Source organism: Schistocerca americana, chromosome 7 (assembly GCF_021461395.2).
Source record: "Schistocerca americana isolate TAMUIC-IGC-003095 chromosome 7, iqSchAmer2.1, whole genome shotgun sequence".
NCBI classification, from domain to species: domain Eukaryota; kingdom Metazoa; phylum Arthropoda; class Insecta; order Orthoptera; family Acrididae; genus Schistocerca; species Schistocerca americana.
This window is the reverse complement of record NC_060125.1, coordinates 215,046,742-215,071,968: the sequence shown is the minus strand read 5'-3', so window position 1 is coordinate 215,071,968 and position 25,227 is coordinate 215,046,742. Positions and strand designations below refer to the sequence as shown.

Genomic DNA, 25,227 nt, shown 5'->3' with positions numbered 1-25,227 from the left:
GCACCACAGTATGTTAACCTCAAGGAGCCATACTGAAAGTATATAACTAGGCCCTTAATCATTAATATCAATTTTTTCATGTATAAACTCATGTTGTGCATTTTTTGTAGACTTTGTGCACCCACATACTGCTTAAGAGCTGGCAGCAACATTAGTACTGAGCTTGTTGGGCCCTATCCACCAGAGTGGCAAGCAGCTGGTAACTAGAGCTTTCCATATGAGCCCTACAGATGGCCTGCTGTGGAAGCTGATATGTCACCATTGACGATCAGATGTCAGCAACTATTGGTGACCTATGTAGTCACAGTCTTCAATATGCGTATCAGTCCGTGTTACTCAACTATGTTTCTAACAACCAGCAGTTCATCTTGTTTACGAATTGCCCAAAGATGGATTGACCAGCTGGGATAGACCAAAAATGGCTAGATCAGGTGGGATAGACTTCTTTTGTGGTCGTAAGAAAAATGCTGATCCCACCATTCTCACAGGCCTGTTAATTAAGTTTTCCATGTCGACCCAAATTTGACATTAAGTTTTCCATGTCGACCCAAATTTGACATACATCTTCACGGGTGTACCAAAAGTCAGCGACTAGGTCAGTTTTGCTTTTGCACATTCAAGGTGGCACGAGAAGCACACACTGCTGAATGTATGTAGTGTATACACTGCAGAGCTGGTTGGCATGTTACCAGCTCTGCAGTCTATTAAAACTCTTGCCTTAAAAGCCTTCTCAGTTTGTAGAGACTCCATGAGCTGCTTACAACACAGCTCAGTATTACACCAAAAACTTTTTGCTTGCTGACATCAAAGACCTATTAGTTGACTACCATAGGTTTGGTATGACTAACAGTCATTGGACATCGAGCCACTTGGGTATTCCCGGAAGTGAACGAGCTGACAAATTAGCTAAAGAACCAACCACAGAAGACAAACTTGAACTCTTGAGCATCAAGTACAGACTTATGATAGCAACTGCAACATCACATTTTGAAAACCTGGGATATGGAACGGCAGCTGCTACCAACATTCAGCAAACTCAGAGCAATCAAGGTCACCACCAAGATGTGGCATACTTCTCTTCAGGCATCTCTGAAAGATGGCATCATACTATGCCGACTGTGTATTGGTCATACCAGACTTACCCATGATTTCCTTTGGTGTCAGGACGACTCCGCTCAATGAAGTTGTGGCAGTTCTCTCATAATTGCCCATGTTCTTGATGAGTGTGACCTGCTGGCTGATGTGAGATGAACGGTCAACCTGTCTACCTCAGTACATCACATACCTGAGGACAATGGGTTAGCAGCTACCAAAATCCTACCTTTCTGAGTGAAAGTGGATTTTATAACAAAATCAAATGCACCTTCATATTTGGTGTCTAGAGTGGTTGTGCGTGGAATACCTCTCCCTGCAGCATGTGCCCTAAGTGACTTCAGTCTACTTCCTCCCTCTGCACTGTTGTGCATTTTTAAATTTTGTATATCTAACTGTTTAAGCTAGTTCACACTTTAGTCCATACAGTCTGCATTTCTTCACCCAATTTTAGTTTTCCATACAGTTTTAAATGTGGAAAATATGTTTTTGTCAGGTGTTTTGATAGTTTTGACATAGCATCATAGTAAAGAACTATTAAAACTGAACTGTCAAAATATCTGACAAAAATGTATTTTTACATTTCGTAGCTACAAGAACTATTATACTTACCGAGACATGACAGACAGACTTTACTATAGATGCAATATGGTCATCACTTCCAACTAGATGTCACTTGATAATGGTGATAAGCCAAAACAGACCTGTCGTGTTAAATATTAAAAAACATATTACCTTATTGCAGCTGGTTTGGAGCATTCATTTTCATAATATCTTATACTGACGTATACTATGCTGGGGGCCCAACAAAACATAAGATTTTAGGTCCGCCACCGGTAGCAGAGTGGTCAGCGCGACGGACTGTCAATCCTAAGGGCCCGGGTTCAATTCCCGGCTGGGTCGGAGATTTTCTCTGCTCAGGGACTGGGTGTTGTGTTGTCCTAATCATCATCATTTCATCCCCATCGACGCGCAAGTCGCCGAAGTGGCGTCAAATCGAAAGACTTGCACCAGGCGAGCGGTCTACCTGACAGGAGGCCCTTGTCACACGACATTTCATATCTTCTACAGTGACCAGCTACAGTTTTTACCTGCCTGGGTGTTATATCACTTTTAACTATCCTGCTAAAAATAGTCATGCACATTTTAAATCATGATGACACTGTCACAACACTGGAGTGACAATTCTCCTTCCCTCGTTTCATATAATTTTCTGTCATTTATCTGTGAATTGAGGGATTGACAGCAAAGTAATTGACAGCAAAGTAATTTAGTCCCTTTAAACAGAGCCATAACAATTCTCTGTTATTGAATGTGTTAGCTTGCAAGGAGAGCAGTTGGGAAGTGACGGAAATGCACCTGCATCATTTGGCTGCAACAACACTGGAGAAGCATCAACTGTGAAATGGGAGGGTCAGTTTTGACGACAGTGTCATCCAGTATCATCAATGATGGGTCTGTATTCTGTAAGTTGACAGTGTCTTTTCACTCCAATCTACTGTGCGAGGAATCTTATTTTACACAAAAAGATTGGTTCACAAAATGTTTAGTGTATCTTAAAACACCAGATTCATTCAGGAACTTCATTTTACAAAGGCATTACACACTTTATCACGTCAAAGAATACGGAGACAGAAAATGTGAAAGACCTGAGCATGTGTCAGAGGTTTTAAAACTGAAAAGAGACCTCTCTGAAGAAGAGGAAGAAGACGAGGAAGAAAAATGACGTAAATGTGTCATTCTGGTGAGCTAGAAAATTTTAGGAAAGTCCTTGAGCACTTTCACAGATGATGATTTAATAAAAGAATACTTCATAATTGCAGCTGAATGTTCACATCCACTTCAGGTAGAACAGTTGCATGTGGTGCTGTTATCAAACATGTCAATAATGTGTCCTACATGGGTTATGGTAGACAAAAGTTAAGATCCAGCTTGCAAAGTCTTTAGCGCTCTATTGAAGTGTGGATATCAGAGGCACACAGGTGGATGCGACATGTGACATTCTTAGCAGCATTGAACAAATTGTACAAAGCATATTATTATCACGGATTTTATTAGTTTTGGGGGGGGGGGGGGGGGGATCGGGATCGGGATACATAGCACATCTGAATTGGAAAATGAAAAAGCTTCCATCACTCAATTTGCACTGATCTGTAGCATGAAGTAATTGATCTGTATAAATCGACAAGCAGTACAAAGGTAGCATTGATTTCTCCAATTGTTTCCATTGGTATCGATTTCCTCATTTATACAAGTGTTGATATGTCTCACCACCGCGTTTCCCGTGCCATTGAAGGGGCTACAGTACTCTCTGCTTGCAAGACTGCTGACCGTCTGCTTGCAGGCCTCTCCTGATCATTTGATTGCAGAGCACATTTGTTGTGAAGTCTTGCTTTAAACTCGTAATAATAATAATAATCATCTCTTTAATCAGTTGTAACAATAAAACATAAGTACCTTCATGACCTGAGCTTTATGAAATTTCTACAGAGAATGTACTAATGCACATGTTTCTTGACATCGATGGTTAGCGAAATAAATATCTGGCGCCATGGGCTGTGTGGAAAATATGCAAGTCACAAGAACCGGATTATTATTCAATAATTCCTGTTCTTCACAGAATCCTCATATTCTGAAATCTTATATAAGAAGCAGAATTTTGTTGAACAACTTAATATAACTGTCTTCAATAACATTGCAGGTTGTTGATTTTATGGTAAAGAAACTTAATAATGAGCAAATTGCTCATCATTGTCTGTTGTATTTGATCCATCACTTTAGAAAAGAATGAGGCTACAAAAGAGAAGAAAAGTATTGCTAATAACTGAAATGTGTGTTGCCTGTAAATCGAGTGAAAAATTATTTACAATTTTATTTTTATAATGTTAAGGGGGAAGCATTTAATCTTGAATATTATGTGCAGTATGATTTGAAGACTAAAAAGTGAAACAGTGACCCTTGACAATTGTGACATGAATACACTTGCCAAGAAGCAGTGCATCAATTTAAGATTGTCTTTCATCTTCACACTATTTATGGAACATTGGTCACATAATATGTCATTCTCCATTATTGTGTTATCAGCAAACAAGTAGTAGGTGTCTAATCTTAGGCTCCAGGTGACCCTTGTCGGCAACCATTGTACTGTCAGTAGCTTGTGACAGTGATGGAAGTAGTCAATAAAAGATTGAATGCTTTGTCTCATTGAGATTCACAAGGACATGGAAATTATTTATTGCATGTACGTTGTTTGTTGATTCATGTCTGCCACCTTATTAACAAAATTACCTGGCTTTTCAGCCGCAAATGCAGCAGCGGCTGCAGCAGTGGCTGCCGCAGCTGCAGCAGCGTCTTCTTCGACGGTCATCCCTTCTGTCGGCACGTCAAATGCAGCACCCGGACAGCCGGCGACGAATAATGCGGCGATACTCAGCCTCCTGAACAGCAATAGCCTGACAAACTCTCAGCAGCTAATTAACAGCAGTGTGGCAGGTTCTAGTGTTCAGCAGCATAAGATCCTTACGTCAAGTCCAGGAAAGATGACTCTAGCCAATCTGCTGAACTCGCGTCGTATAAACCATAACAACATAGTGAATAGCAGTGGTGTGTCTATTGCTAATGTTGTTGAGCAGAACAGTGGAGTAATAGCCCAGCATCAGATGCAGGTGACTCAGACCCAGGCACAGCCTCAGCAGCAGCTACAAGTGAAATCCTCACTTCCTGCATTAGGATCCCCTTCGACGTCGCAGCAGCCACAAGACTTTGCCTTGGGCAACAACAGTGGTTATGCAAATACATTCACAAGTGTTCCTATTAATACTGCTGGAAATGCAGGTAAGTTAAATACTTGTGTGTTTTTCATCATTTTCTCCTCTAACAAAATTAGTTTTCACATCTTTTATGACGTAAATCGGAAGTTGGACAAAGTAATGTGAGTATCCACATGATATTATGTCGAGACACTTTTTGTATCTTTTGTAAAGGCAATTACACTCAAAACTAATAGTCATCCCAGTTTATTCGACAGATTGAGACTGAATATTTCAGAACACAACATGGATCAGTGCAGGTTATCTTTAAGCGAGCAGTCCAACCGTGTTCATTTCACACATCTGATCAGACTGCCCTGGGCGAGCTTATGTGCACGATTCTGGTAGGTGTGGCCATGTCGGAGAGCACCCCTGGTCAGAGATGCCGTCTAGGTATTGGCTCTGCGGTGGTTGACAGTGGTGTTCCACCAGCTACTGTTTCTATACTGATATTGGGATATGCTCTGTTTCCGTACTGATATTGAGAGATGCCATTACATCCCTTTTCCCCTCAAGCAGTAACAGCCATGGAAAAAGAAGCATGTGGTGCCTGGTGTGAAGGTACTGCCACCAGGAAGGGCAGCAGATTGGTGCCCAAGGGTGTCGCTGCGGATGGTCAGTGCAGAACGAGGCTCGATGGAAGTTGCATGAGTTGCCACTGCAACAGAAGCTCCACCAGGTGTGGAGATGCAGATGGCTGCTAACTGTGATGATGAAGACAAAGTTGATTTTGATGGTGCCGTGGAAGGCTGTGGGCAGAGGCCACAATTTATATCACGGACCCATGACGCGTGGAGTTCATACCGTGGGTCCAAGTTGGTGGTGCTGGAACTTGTGGCCCCACACTGGGTGCTCACGTGGAACGAAAGAGCCCTCGCTGACAACATGTGCTGGTGGTAGGAGCGACGTGCCCAAGTGCAAAAAGTGAGTGTGGCCAGTAACTCGCCCTGCTGGGGTGTGGCTGTCAAACAAACTTGTCCTTAAAGTCACTAGAAAACTACATAGGTCTTTAGTAGAGCATTAGATGTCATTTCCTTTCAGAGCTGGTTCTTTAATGTTTGGACAAAATATTGTGCGTTGCTATTCGAGGTTGAATGGAAAAGCACAGTACGGAGATGTTGAATCCCATTACGGGCACAAAACTGTTCAAAGTCATAAGAGGTGAAGTCTGTCTCAGTATCGGAAACCGTAGTGTGTGCGGTGCCTTCGAGATCAAAGATTTTATCCAGGACTGTAATAATAACACAGTTGAGACCTAGGACATTCTTGACGCAAAAGTGAATTGAAAGAAAGAATCTTTGCCAACCAACCACTTGGAGCCCAAAAATGGGGCAGCAACATCTAGGTGGATACGCTCCTATGGCACTGCAGTGTTGTGCCAGGTAGTGACCTGTTGGACCAAAACTGCTTGGCGGGCAGAACACTAGTGGACTAGGTCCACAATGCCAGAGTCAATGTCGGCCCACAATATGTGTTGTCACACTCAACCTTTCATCCAGTATATGCCCCAGTGGGCTATGTACAAGAGGTGCAGCACTTGAGCCTGAAGAGAGGAAGAAATCAGGACATGGCAGTGGTTGTCATCTTGAGACTCACAACAGAAACACTTGATTTAGGAGGCAGAGTAACGTCGGGTCCTTGTGAATGATGGACACAGCATCACATGATGTTAAGGGGAAAGCTGAAATGGCCGAATAAAGATTTAAATTGATCTGGAAACACATCTATTCATGTTGGTCAATAGAGTGTGCAAACGCGCGTGCGCGCACACACACACACACACACACGACTACCAACTTCAGCATCTCGGGCCGGAATGCCATTCAGTGCATCCTGGCCTGAAATGCTGGAGTTGGCAGTCGCACGTGTGTGTGTGTGTGTGTGTGTGTGTGTGTGTGTTTACAGATGAGGGCTGTGGCTAAAAGCTATAAGCGAGTGTCTTTTTAATTGCGCATATCTCCTGCAACTTGATGTGTCTTGTGTGCAATCTATCTTTTCCTACATTGTTAATTTAAGGTTCTGGACTATGTAGATGACAGTGAGGTCCTCCCATTCTGTTTGAAAGTAGTGTTGTTGTGAGGTGGATAAAGTCTTAAAACCATATGCCTTAGGGCTTCCGTGTCATTGGGTATTTATAGAACAGAACTGCACCTATAATGTTCGGGGACGCATCGACCACTACTTCACGTACTAGACCAGGAGTGTTATCTTGTCATGCAAGCAGCCTATGTCAGTTAACCTTTCAAAGCCTGGATAGCTTGTTGACAGCAAGGTAACCATTCAAAATTTACACCTCGGTGACATAACTAGTTCTTTGGGTAAGAAGAGTTCAACGAAGTTTGCAATGAAGTAGTCATAATAGTATGTCTTATTTAGAAACACATGAAGGTCTTCTACATCGATGGGCAGCTACATGTTGTCCAGTCTCTGCAGTGCAGTCTTCTGTTGGTTTGATGCTGCATCCAAAAACGCCCTTTTTTCATGAATTTTACTTAATGAGGTGCTTTGGCCTAATTTTGCAGAGAATTCATGTGGGATCGGTAGAGGGTAAGTTTCCACTTCAGCTTGCACATCTATCATCACGTTAAAGTCATAACAAAGTCTCAAAATTGGACATGTCTACTGTTACCCAGTTTTCCTAACGAGTGCACTGGTACATGACGGCATCCACTGGCGCAAAGGTTTGCCTCGCCTGCCTGCAAGGACAGCAACCCTACACATAAACAGATGGGTTGGTTTAAGAAGAATGCATAAACACTGGTGGGTCTGTTTGATTGAATGTGTGTACTATTAACGAAAAAGAGCTAGTACTCAAAAGCTAGTGTGAACGCTGTTTACTGTTACATATTAACAGCGTTTAGCACATCAGTCCACTACAGGTGAGTAGTAGCTTTTCTCTTATTTCACGTATCGCTCTAGTTTTAATGTACAAAAGAAGTAACTTATTTATTAAACAGCACAGGATAGACAATAGTGTAAAAAGATTAAAAGTATGTATTACTTTTCTGTAAAAACAAAACTGAATTAAAAGTTGGGTATAGTACAGATCAAGTAAATCAGTTTAACGTTCAAAGTTTTAGAAAAGTTCAATATACATGAATAATTTTTTGTACGTGATTTACAAAATGAAACAAGCACCATTGAGTTGAGAAGGTCATGTGGAAGGTAATAATTAAAAATTGTTACCAAGGATTTGATGCAGTTTAATTGGACTCACAGTATTTAAAGAATAGCACAGATATCTGATGTTGCTGAAGGCTTGGAATATGTCCAACTGGTATCTACCATTGATAGCTTAGCTGAAATTTTCTTTGCAGAAACGCTAACTTCTTTCTTGGATTGAGCTCTGTTTCGATAAAAATTATTTTGTGTGATGTGGAGATTCATAACTTCAGAAGTGTTATATTGTTGGCTACTGTCCGCAAATTTCACAAAAGCGTTTAAGGCTTTTGAAACCTCACCACAAGAATGTGAGATGTAAGCATTTCTTGTTCATAACTCTCAGGTTATGGCTCCTGATGTATATTGAAAAGACTTTCTAACATCACACTGTCAGTCAGCTCTTCTTTGATATCTAAATTTCTGTCAGTGTCGATCCATTCTTTAACTACTTGTGCTGAAAACACACTCAGTTCATTAGTGGATGCAGAATATAACACTCGTACAATTTCAGAGTGATCATTTGTCAACTCATGATCATTTATATCACTTTCCATCTTGACTTCTTTGAGCAGCTTAAGCTATAGTTTTCTCTCAGTCTTGTACAATGTTTTTTCACAGAGGTGCAAGCAGCTTCCGCCATGAATATAGAGTGTTTAATGTATTGTATTGGAACTCTTTGATGCTGGAGTCCGAGCTTAAATAAAATCACACAGCACAGTACTACAAATTTAGGCCTAGTGAATTAAGAATTGTTGATACTAGCAGAAAACTAACAATGCAATTGGTTTGTCTTGATAAGAATATTATCACACGGTGTGGCAGACAACTGTTGCTGAGGCACCGTGCTGAATGGTTCAGATGTTTCTCAAAGGCATCCAGTTGTCATACAAACTGCTCTGACCTGAAAATACAGAAAAAAATTCTGTGTGCCAGACTAACAGGTCTGCTGGATTTATTATGTCCCCAAGCCTTAATACTTCACATACTGTGTTACATATTTCAGAAACAACATAAGAAATTTGTAACAATTGAAATTCGAAATAAACACAACTCTTTATTAGTTAATACTTTTTAGTGCTGTACTAATTAACTTGAATTCAAAATCCACTGTATTATATGTTTGCTGTTTGACAGCAAAAACTGAACAATTCTGGTTCAGGATTTTATCTTCTTCTTCTCCTCCTTTGGTAAATGCCACCCTCCACTATGTAGTAACTTCGTTTTCTGTATAAAAGGTTTATCTTGTGAAAGGCGTGGATTCTTCTGTTCTAGCTGCAACATTCACACAATCTCTTCTTGTTTCTCCACGTTTTGAAAAACTCAATACCTTTTCTATAAATCGCACAAGGTGGACACGAAGCAGTTGAATTTTTGTAATTTGTTTTATTTGTGGTATGTGAAGTTCAGAACTCAAATATTAATTTCCTTAAGCAGTTCGATATAATTCTCAATAATTCGCAAGAAAATAGACTTTAAAGTTTTCCAAACAACTTCAATTCAGTAAAGTAAAGGCAGCTTTTGTTCTCTCTCTCTCTCTCTCTCTCTCTCTCTCTCTCTCTCTCTCACACACACACACACACACACACACACACACAAAATTAGATTACATACACTGTTTAGATCATCAAATATGTGCCAGTTAACCCATGTAATGATCATTTCTTATGAAAAATGCACTTCTTGTTTCCGATTACATATAGCACACACAATTCCATTTTTTATCGCAAATAGAAATTCTTAGTTACAGTGTTGTACAAAAGATTGTTATTATTTTTTAAAATTTAAAATATATTTTGTAAAATATTTGCAATGATAACTGGAAATTTGCTTGCAAGATGTAATTAGAAACAAGAAGACAGGCATATTCATTAAAATGATGATTAGGTTGTGGTAATCAGCATGTATGCATATATTTGATGAATTTTATATCCAAATGATGTAACTATTAAAAACCATAGTGAGATTCGAACCAGGAATCCATCACTTATCTCTTTACCAGTCTCAATGCCACCAAGTGAGCCACGCAATCAGTGCTGAAAATTTTCCTTAATTTTAGTGAAATGAATTTCCTCGGAAAATTTTGACAGTTGAATCAAGCAGCTTTGGAAAACTGATATTTGAGTTCTAAAATTCATGTACCATTAATATAAAAAATTACAAAGATCTGGTAGCAAGGAGATCTCATTGCATGAAATTCATAGTTTGGCTGCAAAATCAAAACAGTACTCATTTTAACTTAATAAAGGAATTTTATTCAGATAATTTACTTCACGAGTGACATTAAAGAGCCTTCTGTTTGTACCTGTCACTGCTGAGCTGAATTTAGGATGTGATTTGTGTCTTTGTGTATGTTTATTTCAACACCAAACAGGAAAGGTCTGTTTCAGAAACCAAGCAGTAACATGAATAGTAGTGAGTGCCAACCTCCTGGTGCCAGATGTAACTCTAGCACTAAAGCTCACAGGTGATTCCTTCCATGTGGATAAACTTGTCACTACCATTTGCAACAACTGATATGCAGGAGACTGAGAGAATCACTATGATCCAGTTGGCCAGTGATTACCAGATGTTAAAGATCAAAGCAGGAAACCAGAAGAGCTATTAAATAACTAAGCTGTAATTGAACAATGGTAAATCCAGGATGGACTGTAACGATATTATGAGATGGAAAGCTGCTACTCACCATATAGCGTAGATGCTGAGTCACAGATAGGCCTATCTGCGACTCAGCATCTCCGCAATATGGTGAGTAGCGACTTTCCTTCTCATAATATTGTTAAGCTGTAACTGAATGTTCTGGAGGTCTAAGGACTATATGTAACCAAGAGCGTTCTGCTTTTAACAGTAAACTGATGTATTATTACAGGTACATTGGTGCAATATATGTTTAATAAGTGTCAGTAAATCAATGGATCAAATTCAAAGAAATTGATGAGAATTGGAGAGCTTTCCAATTTCGTACCAGCAATCAAATTTATTCTGAATGAGAAGATATGTTAATGAAGGTACCCTCTACCACAATCCATATCAAACTGACATTCGAATGCTAACTTGTAGGAAATGTTGATAAGTGCTGCTACTCAGTAATGTTGTTGTATTTATTTCTTTCACATATACAGAATGTTTCACACTTCCTGTTACAGGTTTCTATGGGCTGTAGTGGGGATTTTGTAGACAAAGTTTTGATAATAACCCATGCCTGGAGTTTGAAGATGGAATCGCTTTCAAATCTCCCGCGTCACAGTACACACACAAAATGAGAATAGGATGCAGGTTGTAATTAAGAAATCTCATAGAATTTTTATCTGAGTACAACAATAAAAGCTGGTACAATCCCAACTAGCAGTGTTGACTGTGATGCTCCACAGCCATGCCACAATCTGAACTTTAAAGATGATGTCCTTAAACGCTCAGAAGAGAACCCCAAAACATTGCCCACCGTGGGATTGTTGTAGAGCACACAGCTCATTGTTTTTGTTGTGTGCATTCTGTGAAGCGAGAGATTTGAAAGTGCTCCTGAGGCTTAATTTGTAGAATCGCTGCAGCTCATCCGGGTTCATGGCTTGAAACCATAGGAAAAAATCTGCTCCTGAGACACTACAGCCAACTTTATGATACAGTTAGCTGTGTGATAAACCCACATTATTTGCAGCACTATGTCTCAGAAACTCCGAATTGGTATGGCTGACTACATTGACCTGCGACAGACCTTGCGTAGGCCCAACATTTCTTTGTGGAAAATGACAACATTGGCAGTTCTGTGACATTACAAGTTATAGGTTACTTAGCAGTGTCGTGTTGTCTGTGACATCTTTTCAGTGTCAGCAGAACTATTTATGGTGGTACTTGTTTTGCCTTAATAATAAGTAATCTGATTATTACGTGATCTGGAGTAACATTACTTGTGCCGTTTTGCACTAAACCCATTACAATATTTCTGTAATTTACTATGTAGTTGTCTTTACATTAGTTAAATTCCATTTAAATTCTTTCCTGAAATCATATTTGATAACATTCAAAGACTTGTATTCCACAAGTTGCGCACGTAAGGGAGTGCAAGGCGGCATAGTGGTTGAGATTTCGGACGCACATTATGGAGGTCAGTAGTTCAAATCCCTGTCCAGTCATCCACGTTTAGTTTTCCAATGGTTTCCCAAACTTGCTTAAGACAGATCCTAGAATAGTCCCTTTGAAAACATCGCAGGCAAGTTTCTTCCCTTACCATAACTTGTGCTCAGATTCTTACAACCTTTTTGCTGTAGTAGGGAAGGCGAGTGGTCAACTTCGATTTATTGGAAGAGTTTTAGGAGTGGCTCACCTGTAAAGCAGGTTGCATGTAGGATGCTGGTGTGACTTATTCTTGAGTACTGCTTGAGAGTTTGGGATCCATACCAGGGAAGGGCGGGGGGATTGAAGGAGGGAGGACATCAAAGCAATTCAGAGGTGGGCTGCTAGATTTTTTACCGGTAGGTTTGAACAATACCTAAGTGTTACGGAGATGCTTCAAGAACTCAAATGGGAATTCCTGAATGGAAGGCAACATTATTTTTGAGAAGCACTATTGAGAACATTTAGAGAACTGGCATTTGAAGCCGACCACCGAATGATTCTATTATCACCAACATACATTGCACAAAAGGACCATGCAGATAAGATTAGAGAAATATGGATTTGTATGGAGGCATACAGACAGTCGTTTTTCTCTTGCTCTAAATGCGAGTGGAACAGGAAAGGAAATGACTAGTGGTGGTACAGGGTAACCGCTGCCACACACTGTACAGTGGTTTGTAGAGTATCTATGTAGACCTAGAGGTACAATGCTTGCATACAATAGGAAATTTTAACTGTAGCAAAATCATTGTGAAGGACATAGTATTATAGTGCTTGTTGTGAGGAAGGTAAAGACTTTGAATCATTGGGGTACATTCATAACAGCCCTTCAGCAAATTTAATTTGTGAAGTACAGTCAGCATCTATAATGAAAACGATTATTTACAGAGATTGTGTATTATATACATTTTCTGTTTTCTTTTTCGTTCCATGGTTTGGATGTTAAATGTTGGTATTGTGTGTACACTTAAACTAATTTCACCTGATTTTGTAGTAGTGCTTATTTTGTTCCATATAGTAATAAATGAACAAGATAAATTTTTGTACATAAACACGCACAATAATCAATATAGGATTTCTTGTAAATTATAAATTGCACCAATCAGTTGTCCTTTTTAAATAATAAAATTTAAAAAGGATGACTGATCGTGCAATCTACAATTTACAAGTCAATATGACAGTCACTGAGTGCAACAGTTTTCTGAATGGAAGGTAACCTGATAGGATTTCTGATTATGATGATTACTTTTCTTAGGTACAAGTAAAACGGCCCCTCAGCCACAAGCAGTGACAGTCAATCACTCAGGCAGAATTCTCGGCACTGCTTCATTGCCCGCTGTAGCAGCGACCAGGAGGTTATCGAGCCAGTTACCAGCTGCCGACACAAGCTCCTCAGGAAGTACCTCCAGTGCTAGTGTATCTGCGCCCAGTCTGCAAGCATTGCTCGCAGGTAATTCGTGATATGCGCCTTTCTTCATTGAATAAAATATTAATTTCTGGGTGACTTTCTTCAGTATTTCAACATATTACTGTAATATTTGTGTTTGTTATTATTGGTTATCATGTCGTGTTTGTTAAAGTGATATTACGTAATCCATATCTTTAGCAGTATTTGCTGACTGCAGTGCTATGAGTAGTATTGTAGGTAAATTAAACAGTAAAGGAAATGCTGAGAGGAATACAAATATTTTTATAAGAACAAACAACCATTCTAAACCATGGAGACCAGCTATATGTCTTCTGTTGCCCAGTATAAAGCCCCCCCCCCCCTCCCCCCCGTTACATTACCTTGCTAGTAAAGTAGATGACCATACATCCATGCATTTTGAAGAGTATGTGATCCGTAATGGAACTAATCTGGATTATATAGATGGGAGGCGTCTTGGCTACATATCCTTCGATCCCATAATCCTCCTAACCTCAGTCTACACTAGCCCCTACCTCACGTCCACACTGCCTCCAACTCCACACCTGCCTCTGCCTCCATGCCCTCCTCCACCTCCAAGTCGATGTCTGCCTCGACACCTTCCTCTGCTTCAAAAGTGCCTCCTCCACCTCTGCCTCCACACCCTCCTCCACCTCTGCCTCCACACCCTCCTCCACCTCTGCCTCCACACCCTCCTCCACCTCTGCCTCCACAGTCTCCTCCATCTCTACCTCAACGCCCGCCCCCGCGTCGATGCCCACCCCGCCCCGCTTCAATGCCTGCCTCTTGTGTTCCCACATATTTCTCTTGCCATAGGATGGTACAGTAAAACATTGAAACAGCAGAAGAGCTCAAAATGACCTCTTGTCATATGTTTGTCTTAAGTGTCATACTCAACATGTTTTGCATTATTCATAAAATCATTTGAATTTTCCTAATTCTTTCTTGTCTTGATGATGATATATTAGAATTTACCAAATATTGATATTTTCATGACATTTTATTCGGTATACCTGAAGCAGTTGAAGGGATCAGTTTGAGACAGCTCTAATTTTTCTTCTGAATATATTGTCAATAATCCAAGAGTGAAGTTGCAACACTTGAAAATCGTGCAGAGTTGTTACTGCTCAGTGTTTCGTCTTGGTAGGTGCACTTTCCATCTTGGCAGATTCACATTACACTTTATATCGTTCATTTAGGTAATGTTCTTTGTCCATGAAAGACTCTTAAAATATGTCTCATCAGTGGGGACTTTCTGGTGAAGAAATACTTCTTCTCTTACAGAATTCTGAGTTTGATTCAGAAATTGACTTCTGCGATAAACATTAGAATTTTGTACTACAGGCAAGTGAAGATGATGGTATGAATGAAGAGGGATTAGCGGATGAGGATTCAGATGCTGATTTGCATCTATTCTCAACTCATCTATTGCAGCAAGCCCACTTGGAAGCCTCTGCAAAAACGGTTCCTAGGGATAGAACCGAGTGGGAGATTGCCATTTTTCCATCTTTTGGAAGGAGATTGACAGTGAACAGTCTGAAGAGAGAGCGGTCTCATTACATAACACTAGTTAACAAGTAGATGACACTGTCATCTGTGATTTCAGTCTTATTTTTGATGAAGCAGTGCTATGTTTCATGAAGAAATGAATAGATTCAAATATTTGAAATAGTTGGATCATGTCACATGGGCCACTGGAAAAATTAATAGCCGTTGTATATGCTCCGGGTTGTAGCTGGTGCAAAAGGTATGTGTGCAAATGACTTTTGGTTGCTTTCAAGAGTGCCTAACCTCTTCTGCAACATTATGCTAGAGGCAGATTTCAGAATCTTATCAGATTTCTTTGATTAAATGGAAAATTGACCCAACTGAATGCGAACCAGCCAACAAATTCACTTTTGTATCTCAAATTTGGCCAAAATTCACGGAAAACAGTAATCAGTCTTACTGTCCAGGAGAAACCATAACCACAGATGAGCAGCTATAATGAAGACAACCAAGATGCTGGTTCACTCGAGTTATGCCCAGCAAACGTAACAAATAAGGTATCTTGATTGTTGCCGATATCTAATGACAACTTATATATGTAATTATTTCCCATACATTGGAAAAGAGGGCACACATAGAGGCAAACAACCAGTCAGAGAGTATGTTGTTCTATGTTTCATGCAGACATTACTAAATCTAGGGAGAAATGTAATAACAGATGTTTTCGCATCATAGTTTGTACAACAATGAACATCATCCCTGGTGACATAAAGAAGCCAAATACTGAAAGACACCCCCCCCCCCCCCCCCCCCCCAAATCGCCCTGTGCCAGACTGACAACACAGACTGCACCACCATGACTCTGTAGAAAGGAAAGAAGAGTAAAAATGTCATTCTTTGGACAATGGAAGCTCCCCATTGCACCTCCCTCAGATTTAGTGGTAAAATAGCCCAGTGGATAGCCTGTCAAAAACTGAATACAGATAAAGCATGAAAACAGGGTGAAGGTGTACGTACTGAAGTGTGAAAAAAATAAGCAAAATAAAAACAGCAAACAGTCCAAGAATAAGATATGGAACATCAAACGAACTGCAAGAACCACTGCATCATGGTTGTGTGGTCATGGTGGTGATTGCAAAGCGAGAGATCCTTGTTTAATCTCACTCATGCTCCCCTCCTCCCTGCAGGGAATAGTGAACTTCCTGTCTGGTCATTGACGTGTCTGTTCTCCTTTTGTAATCTTGGCTGTTGTTGTACTATACAATAGTTATAGAGCATGAGTTACGTGGTAGGAGTATATCACCACTGCAAGTAAATGTGATGAATAGTAAGAGCAAAGAGATGCTGCATAGACCTCTCACAGAAATGAAGACCACAAATAGACGGGTGTGAACTACATTACAACGAAGGAATTCGAGAGTCAAAATGGAACTTAGGAGTCATAATGTGCGGTACTTGTGTGGAACAAGTAAGAAGTACATAAGGCTGGAGGTCCCTTCCTTACACCGCACTGTTGCATATGGACATTACTCCAAGACAGAATCATGGATTTGAAAACGACAGACGCATCACTGATTGGGTGGAAAGTTCATAATTTTGTGAAAAGAAAAGCTTGATGTTGCACATCTTGAGCTTGGACTATTCACTGTTTCTGTCTTGTTTCTGTTTTCACAGTTCAGTAGACCTTCCTGTTTCATTGCTTTATCTGTGTTCAATTTGTGACGGGCTGTCCACTGGGCCATCTTACCACTAAATCTGAGAGGGGTGCAATGAGGAGCTTCCCTTGTAAGTACACTGCAATAATTAGAGGAGGAAAGGAGAAGCCTGTGACCCTAACATTCTACATTGCAACAAAGAGTGGGTGGATGTTTTTGATGGAATTACCCATAAATATACTAAAAAGCTTGCATGTAGGAGATAGCTAATGTGTGACTACCACCACATCTTGGACACTGCAGCAATAAATGCATGGGCCATCTAAAAAATAGTAATGAACAAGAAAATTGAAAGGAAGAATAATTTTTACTTATGGACCGTCTGACAGCAACTGAATAAAACACAATTTTAGTGCCATACGCCTTTATTTTTTTGACAGTCTGCAACAGAAACCAAAACATTGCATTAAAACAAGCGTTCAGTTCATAGTACTGTGGAATGTGGGAAAAAACTGCAAATTGGCATTCATAAGAAGAAGAACAAAACAAAAATGCAACAGGAGTGTAATATGTAAGAAATTGTCCACGCAACCTGCTACTGATGATGCCTTGCAGAAAATAAAGGCGAAACGCGTATGGCACTAAAATTGTGTTTTATTCATTTGCTGTCAGACAGTCCATAAGTAAAAATTATCAATCTACCATAATATTACACGCAACTGAGGAAGACAGGACTACAAAAGTTGAAGGTGAAAGGAAGAAATTCATACTTCAGCTGGGAAATGAACTCGAGGGAATGATAGAACCGAAGAAGAACAGACAAAAGAAGAGAATATGGAACCAAAATGATGTAGAAAGCAGAATAAGTGCCAAATCAATCCCTGCTAAGGCAACGAGACCAGTGACAATTATTTAAAGTACCACAAAATGTGCTTCTACAACAGAAATCACTTGTGCTAAGTGCATCGAGCAATATTTCAGTGACTTGGATTAAAAGTACAACAAAACAGTGTGCAGGATACATGCGAGTTTAATGTAGGCAATATATATTAAATGTGTCCAGAAAGTTCTACAGACAGCTACTATATGAAAATCTAAAGTTAAGAAAACTTGTCAGCATGAGCAATCACAAAAACTTGTCAGCATGAGCAATCACAAATTGATAAGATATTAATTTATTGAAATAAGTAAGTAATGTATTAGTTATTGTGTTAAATAATTATTGTTATATCTTGCAAAATGGCAGGAAGTAATGTACGAGGTGCTATCAAAAATTTTAGGGACTGGTGCTGCCATCTGTTGAAAATCTTACCTGTGGGCTAATGGTCATCATCACCCTCAAAGTAGTTACCATCCTCACGTACACACCGGTCCCAGCACTTCTGCCACTTGTCAAACGTTTTCTGGATGCCCTGTTTATTGAGGGTGTATATCACCACCAGCTATGCTTTTTGAATCCTCTCTTGGAGTGTCAAACCAACGGCCTTTCAACTTGTTTCAGTTTTGGGAATAGTGTGAAGTCGCAAGGTGCCAAATCTGGTGAGTACAGTGGATGGGGTACAACCGCCATGTTGTTTTTTGCTGAAAAGGTCCTGGTGAGCAAGGACGTGTGACTGGGGGCGTTGTTGTGATGCGGCAACTAGTTCCCTTGGCGCCAAAGTTCGGGCCATTGTCGCCGCATGTTTTCACGGAGCCATCGCAAAACGTCAGAGTAGTATGCAAAATTCACTGTTTGGTTGGGTGGGATGAATTCTTTGTGCACAATTCCCTTGGTATCAAAGAAAAAGATGATCATGCTCGTCACCTGTGTCGCTTTTTGGGTCTTGGAGAGCCTGGGCTCCTCCACTGGGACGATTATCGCTTTGTCTCTGGGTCATAACCATATCATTGCAGGGGTCTCTGTATCACTTTTCCGAGATTCGCACAGAATTTGATACACATGCGCTGTTCTGTTTGTGGATCCATCGTAACATCGCCGCACACCAAACAAAGAGTATTACGGAAATCAATGTGGACACGCAACACGTCCTCCCAGCTGAATGCCACTCCGCACACTGACTCATCAGATATGCAGCTCTCACCACCTTGCGGTGCAAAGGTCTACTACTCCTACTTTCCAGATAGCAGCACCAGTTCTGAAAATTTTGGATTCCACCTTGTATGCTAAAATTAAGTACTTGTTCCCCAAATGAAATTTTCACTCTGCAGCAGTTCATGCACTGGTGCTTGTTTATGTCAAACATTAATATATTTTATGTGGGGCAAAAATATCCCTTTTTCCATTTTATGAATGTCAGAAATTCTGCTGTTGTAATGTTAATTGGCTACCAGGGATTCTTTCTTAGTGGATTTTTCATTTCTGTTTATAACATTGCATTTCAGTATGTACTATCTATGTTAAGCTCTTCTCTTACATATTTATTCCTCCATCTTGTAAAATGGAATATTTCACTTGAACTGGGACATCATTTCAACTGCCTGTGTTTGATTTTTCACCCTGAAAGGAGACCTAGTTTTCGCAGCCAGGCAGAAATGTTGTTTAAAATGTCTCCAAACAGTCACCTTAATTGTTCTCAGTTTAAATAAATGGATTTTTTTCATTTTAGATACATGCATAACTTAAGTCACATTCTAAATAGGTGTCCTATTTGTCTGTTAGCCATACATACCTTTGTTGTATTTTCATGCAGTATATAGTGATTTTTGAGTTCTATTTTGATGTTTTCGTACTGTATCATATACATACTCGATTTATAGATGAAGTTCCTTTTGGAGTTCATCTTATTTGATTTTCAATCAATAGTAAGATGCTTATGTATCTATTAAGGTTTAAGTAAATATCCAATCGTATTTTAAAATCTCATCAATTGAGAATACCTTCAGCATAAATGTTAAGTAAAATCAGAAAAATGGTAGAAGTTTACTTCATGCTTTCATAGTACTTGTTTCTATGGAGATTTTTAATGACTAGTAGCAGGAGCTTATTCTGTGGCTTCGTTTTATTTACCCATAGTTACTTTTTGTATGGTTTTATCTACTTCCTACACGTATTAGTGCTGTATAATGCTGCAATAAATTTTGAACCTGATGCACAGAAATTGTAATGCTCCACTGTCGTGTCATGTCTGTTCCTCATTGTTGGGAGCTCAGGATTCGTATTGTGCTAGATGGCAGTTGGACTCCGTGGAAATTAGTTAAGTTTTCTCTCTAGTCTCATTGTTGTCCATTTATTTGTGGCAGAAAACATGCAGTCAGACCCTGCATTTTGTTGGTGCTAATGCTTCACAACTACAGAATATCATTTAGTTTGTGATCTGTAGTATGTGTAATTAATAAAGAAAAGTTTGATGCAACCATGTGGTTGATTTGGAGTGCTAAAGGTCTCCTTCACTATGATAATATCACCTGCACACTGATGTGTCTGCCTGCTACCACAACTAGAATGCAAGACAAGGAATGATTTGTAAGAATCGTCATTTACGAGGGCCGTTCAGAAAGTAACCTCCGGTTGATTTAAAAAAATACACCAAGTTAAATAAAAATATTTTAATATATACATCTTACAACTACATCTTTGCACTATTTTTCTACATAGTCTCCATAGCGATTGAGGCACTTATCGTATCTCTTCACAAGCTTTGAAATTCCTTCTGCATAAAAATCACCCGCTTGTGCCTGGAGACAGCCTGTGACCGCATCTTTGAGCTCTTCGTCGTCATCAAACCGCTGTGACCCGAGCCATTTCTTCAAATGCATGAAGAGGTGATAATCACTTGGCGCCAGGTCTGGGCTGTAAGGTGGATGGTTGATAATGTCCCACTTGAAGGACTCAAGAAGGGCCGTTGTTCTGCGAGCAGAGTGAGGACGGGTGTTATCGTGCAAAAAAACGATACCGGAAGTCAGCATACCACGACGTTTGTTCTGTATAGCCCGTCGTAACTTTTTTATTGTTTCACAGTACACGTCTTGATTAATGGTCGTACCACGTTCCATGAATTCAACCAACAACACCCCTTTGGCATCCCAAAACACCGTTGCCATCAGTTTTCTGGCAGAAAAATCTTGTGAGGCTTTTCTTGGTTTGGTAGGCGAATTTGAATGTGCCCACATCTTTGATTGTTCTTTTGTCTCAGGGTTCACGTACTTAATCCAGGTTTCGTCAGTGGTCACGATTCTCTTTAACAATGGTTCTCCTTTGTCCTCATAACGTGACAGAAAGTCTAATGCAGAGGCCATTCTTTGAGTTTTGTGGTGGTCGGTAAGAATTTTGGGCACCCATCATGCACAGAACTTACGGTAACCCAATCTTGCTGTCACTATCTCGTACAAGAGAGTCTTAGAAATCTGTAGAAAACCAGTAGACAACTCCGACATTGAGAAACATCGATTTTTCACGAACTTTTGCATCAACTGTCTGAACGAGTTCGTCAGTCACCAATGATGGTCTACCACTCCTCTCTTCATCACGAACGTTTTCTCATCCACTTTTAAATAAACGTACCCATTCACGGACAACTCCTTCACTCATAACTCTTGGTCCGTACACGGCACAAAGCTCACGATGAATAGCTGCTGCAGAATATCCTTTGGCTGTAAAAAACCTTATGACAGCACGCACTTCACATTTGGTGGGGTTTTCTATTGCAGCACACATTTCAAACTGCCACAAAAACTAAACTAGTGCAGGTACGACGTTCACTCGACCACGGCTTGATGCCGACTGACCTGTTGAGTGCGTGAACGCACAGATGGCGTCGCTACTCCCCCCACAACCCGCACTGTGACCAATCGGAGGTTACTTTCTGAACCGCCCTCGTATTTATAAAACAAGCTAAGTGGGAAAGTCTTTAAAATATAATATTAATATTGCAGCTTAAGGCTGCTCCACTGATGTTTTTGCATCACTATAATAAACAATTTTTGCTGCCTGGTGACCTTAAAGTTCGATTGTATAATGTTAAAGGATGGGGCACCCAGTTTATTTATCTCTGCAGAATCTTTTAATTTGCTTTTGCAAAAATGATCACAGTGGTGTGGTAAAAATGCCATATGAATATTGCCACTGCCAAGTGATTCTTGTCACTTATCTGATGTACTGGATCTTCTGTTCTCATGAAAGCTTCTGTTACAGGTACACCATGTGCTGAGAAGCCGAGCCCCAACATCACAGTCTCATTATTAGAAAAAATCAACGCTTCAACTCCAGGATCTCTTCCACCCTCGTCTCCACAAACTCCCCAGTCCCCTTATACACCTTTACCAACGTCCAGTCCAAGTGCACTGCACTTCACATCTCCTCCACCCAAAATTCAGCAGCAGCAACAACAACAGTTCCTTGCACAATCACCATCACCAAAGACTCCATCACAAACATTACAGTATTCATCACCTTCTCCAAAGACTCCTGCCACACCTTCACCACTTTCGAGCCCCCCTCAGCCAAATGTTATTAGCCTCGCAAGCCTACAAGGAGCAGTGGCCAATATCCCTGGGTTGCAAAATGTGCAGGTAACTGATTTATTTATTTTTAAACATATTCAAATGTGAAAAGTAGTGACTTCCTCTGATTGATAATCTCTCAAACATTTCAAACCACACTGTGTAATTTATTTTTGTGGTGAGTAATATTGATACTTTTGAAGTGTTAACACAAAATTACTCATTCGTGTTCATTCAGTCTCTGTTACTCCTGATTCTTGATTCTGCTAAGTATATTTTACTACTAAATTGTTTGATATTCTTATCTGCATGATTAATTATCTCTTAATTGTTTAACGGTTGCTTAATTTCAACATGTAGCATTTTCAAAAAGAGGAAGAAGCGGTATACTGGGGCACATTTGAACAATGATTTTATAGTAATAAATCTGTATACCAAACAGTGAGCTCATTTTTTAAATTTATTATATGAATGTGAGTAGGAAGTGACAAGTGATTGGTCACTAAGTCGTATATTTTTTTCTGAAGGAAGGTGATGTGATACTGCAAGAGGAATTTGACAGAGCACTGAAAGACCTAAGTAAAAGCAAGGCAACTGCAGTAGATGACATCTCCACAGAATTATTATGAGATTTGGACATCATGATAAAATTATTTTGCCTGGTATGTAAGCTATATGAGACAAGCAAAATACCTCCAGAATTCAAGAATAATTTAATAATCCCAATTCGAAAGAAGGGAAGTGCTGGCAGGTGTGAATATTACTGAACCATCAGTGTAATCATTCATTGTTACAAAATAACAACATGAATGGCTTGCATAAGAATGCAAAGATGGGTGGAAGCTGCCAGAAGATCAGTCAGGTAGTGACATGCAAGGCAATACTGACTCTGGTATGTGGTCTCAGTCTCGCAGATTTTCTCAGCTCAGTTGATTAATGGTGTGCTTTCAGTTGTTCAGGCAAGGTGTTTGTTCCATTTTGATTCACAATATTTTGACAACCAGCCTTGTCATCATCTTCAGGCTTCAGGTGCTCTTTGCATATTCACTGCCTTTACTGCAACCAGATGGTGAAGTATCGTTGGTGTAGTGCCATTTTTTTATAGCAGAGCTTGAATTCGACTCCCAGTGCCCACTACACCCTTTGATGCCCCTCCCCCCCCCCCCCCCCCCCTCCCCAAACTTTCCCTGTTTTTCTGTGAAATGAATGCACATTCTTCCAGCATTTTACAGCACTGGTGGATGAAGTACATGGCAGGCTCCTGATAAATAAGGTGCTGGGCTGAAAGCTTTGATTAAATTGATGACTCCACTCCTGTTTTATGGGCTTTATGAAGTTTTTGTTTTAGGAGACATCCTAATAACACTTTCTCAGACACTTCACATTTATACCACAATACTGTTCATGTGCTATTTCATTTTATGATTATATTCAAGGCAAGCTTGGAAGCAGCTAATTACTAATTATCTTCTGTTGGCCGCCTGAAATACACTGCATGCCATGATTCCATTCGAATCTACTGCTCTTGCTGAAGATAGGGGGCATAGAAGGCAAGAAAGGGATTCTTGGCTTTTCTTCTTCCATCTCAGACACAATTTCTCCCTTTTGTCAGACTGCATCCCATTCCTTTGGAACACTGTAAGTGTTGTAATTCTTCAATGCAGTGCTCCTTGTCTTCTGACTGCATTCGAACTTCATAGACCAGAGTTTTTATCCTGAAATTTCTTTGTGACGGATGATGATACTCGAGTCATGCAGATAGAGGTCAGTCTGCATGGCTTTTCATTATACACTGTCTCCCTGGGGTCCATTCGTTCCATTCTTAACTTCGTGTTGAGGAATGATAGCTGTCACTGTTTTTCAAGTTCCAGTTTTTTTAATTAGAATGGATGGGGTTCAAATGTTCTAGGAACTTTTAGTCTTTTCACTTGATTTATTTACTCTTTGACGGAAAATATTATGAACAAACTGATGGTGTGCTGATAAGTAGTCAGTTATCACCTGTCGTGATGGTCGTGCATATGTAACACTGCGAAGTACACACAGTAGACTCCAACAAGTCAAACAACTAGTTTTTATCATATGTTGGATGATGCCTTTGTGGTGTGGCCACTTGGGGTGTAAAAATTTAAGGAGTGCATGGAACATTAAACTCTTTCCTTTCTAATATTAAATTCATGATGGAACTTGAAAAAGAGTACCAGCTTTTTTCATGGACATACTAATTAAGAAATTAGGACAGTAAATTTTTCATTTTTGTAGCCATATTGTAGACTGTTGATTTACAGTTTCTGAGGGTATTTTTGTTCCATCAGTACAACTAAAAGAAAATGAGCCTTTTCTCACCAGATGTGGCTCACTTTATTGAAATAAAACATCGGTGATCTGTAATTAAAGATATTTACAGTTTGATTTGTAGTTTTTACTTAAGTTAATTTCTGCTAGATTTTTCGCTTTCATCAAGAAATGAACTCTGCTAGCAAATTTTTGGTTTCTTTCATTAGGCATTGGTAGTTGTGGTCTAATTTTATGCTGATTTGCAGAATTGTGCATTTTTAAAGTTGAACACAGCACAGTTTCGTACACCACTATTCACTGTTTATTTGTATACTTCTAACGAGGGGACCTTCTAGTCTCGAAATTTAGTTCGGGATGAGACTTTGTAGGTTAGTAGTATACCTCAAGGGCATCCACTCATAGAAGTCTTAAAGCGCACTATCCAGAAAATTCCGATAAAAGGACTTTTAAGTTTTAAACATAACTCATAAACATCTCGTATATGGGTCATAAGCAGCAAGGCAGCAGATAAGTTTGCTCAGTCAATACTGTGCCAGACTGTCATGCATCTGATCTTGTTTCGATCCTACCTACCTGCCGGTAAGGCTTCATTTGTTGTTTTTAATTGTTTTAAAAATTATAACAACTATTAAATACAGTTAATGACCTAAAGTATTAGTATTTAAATCGTTAATTTATTTTTTTTATTTTTTATTTTTTTTAAATATATTTAGTGGCTGTCACAGCTACTTAAAATGTGAATTACACT

At 39.7% G+C, this 25,227-nt stretch overlaps 1 protein-coding gene across 3 annotated transcripts in view; it reads left to right on the top strand.

Moving 5' to 3' along the window:
• LOC124622191 (putative mediator of RNA polymerase II transcription subunit 26) overlaps positions 1-25,227 on the top strand; it is a 283,782-nt gene that overhangs the window by 108,928 nt on the left and 149,627 nt on the right. For all 3 annotated transcript variants that reach the window (XM_047147835.1, XM_047147836.1, XM_047147837.1), the window contains 3 exons: positions 4,393-4,926; positions 13,429-13,623; positions 21,874-22,250. In XM_047147835.1, the coding sequence (XP_047003791.1) occupies positions 4,393-4,926; positions 13,429-13,623; positions 21,874-22,250 (1,106 nt within the window). The remainder of the gene's footprint in view (positions 1-4,392; positions 4,927-13,428; positions 13,624-21,873; positions 22,251-25,227) is intronic.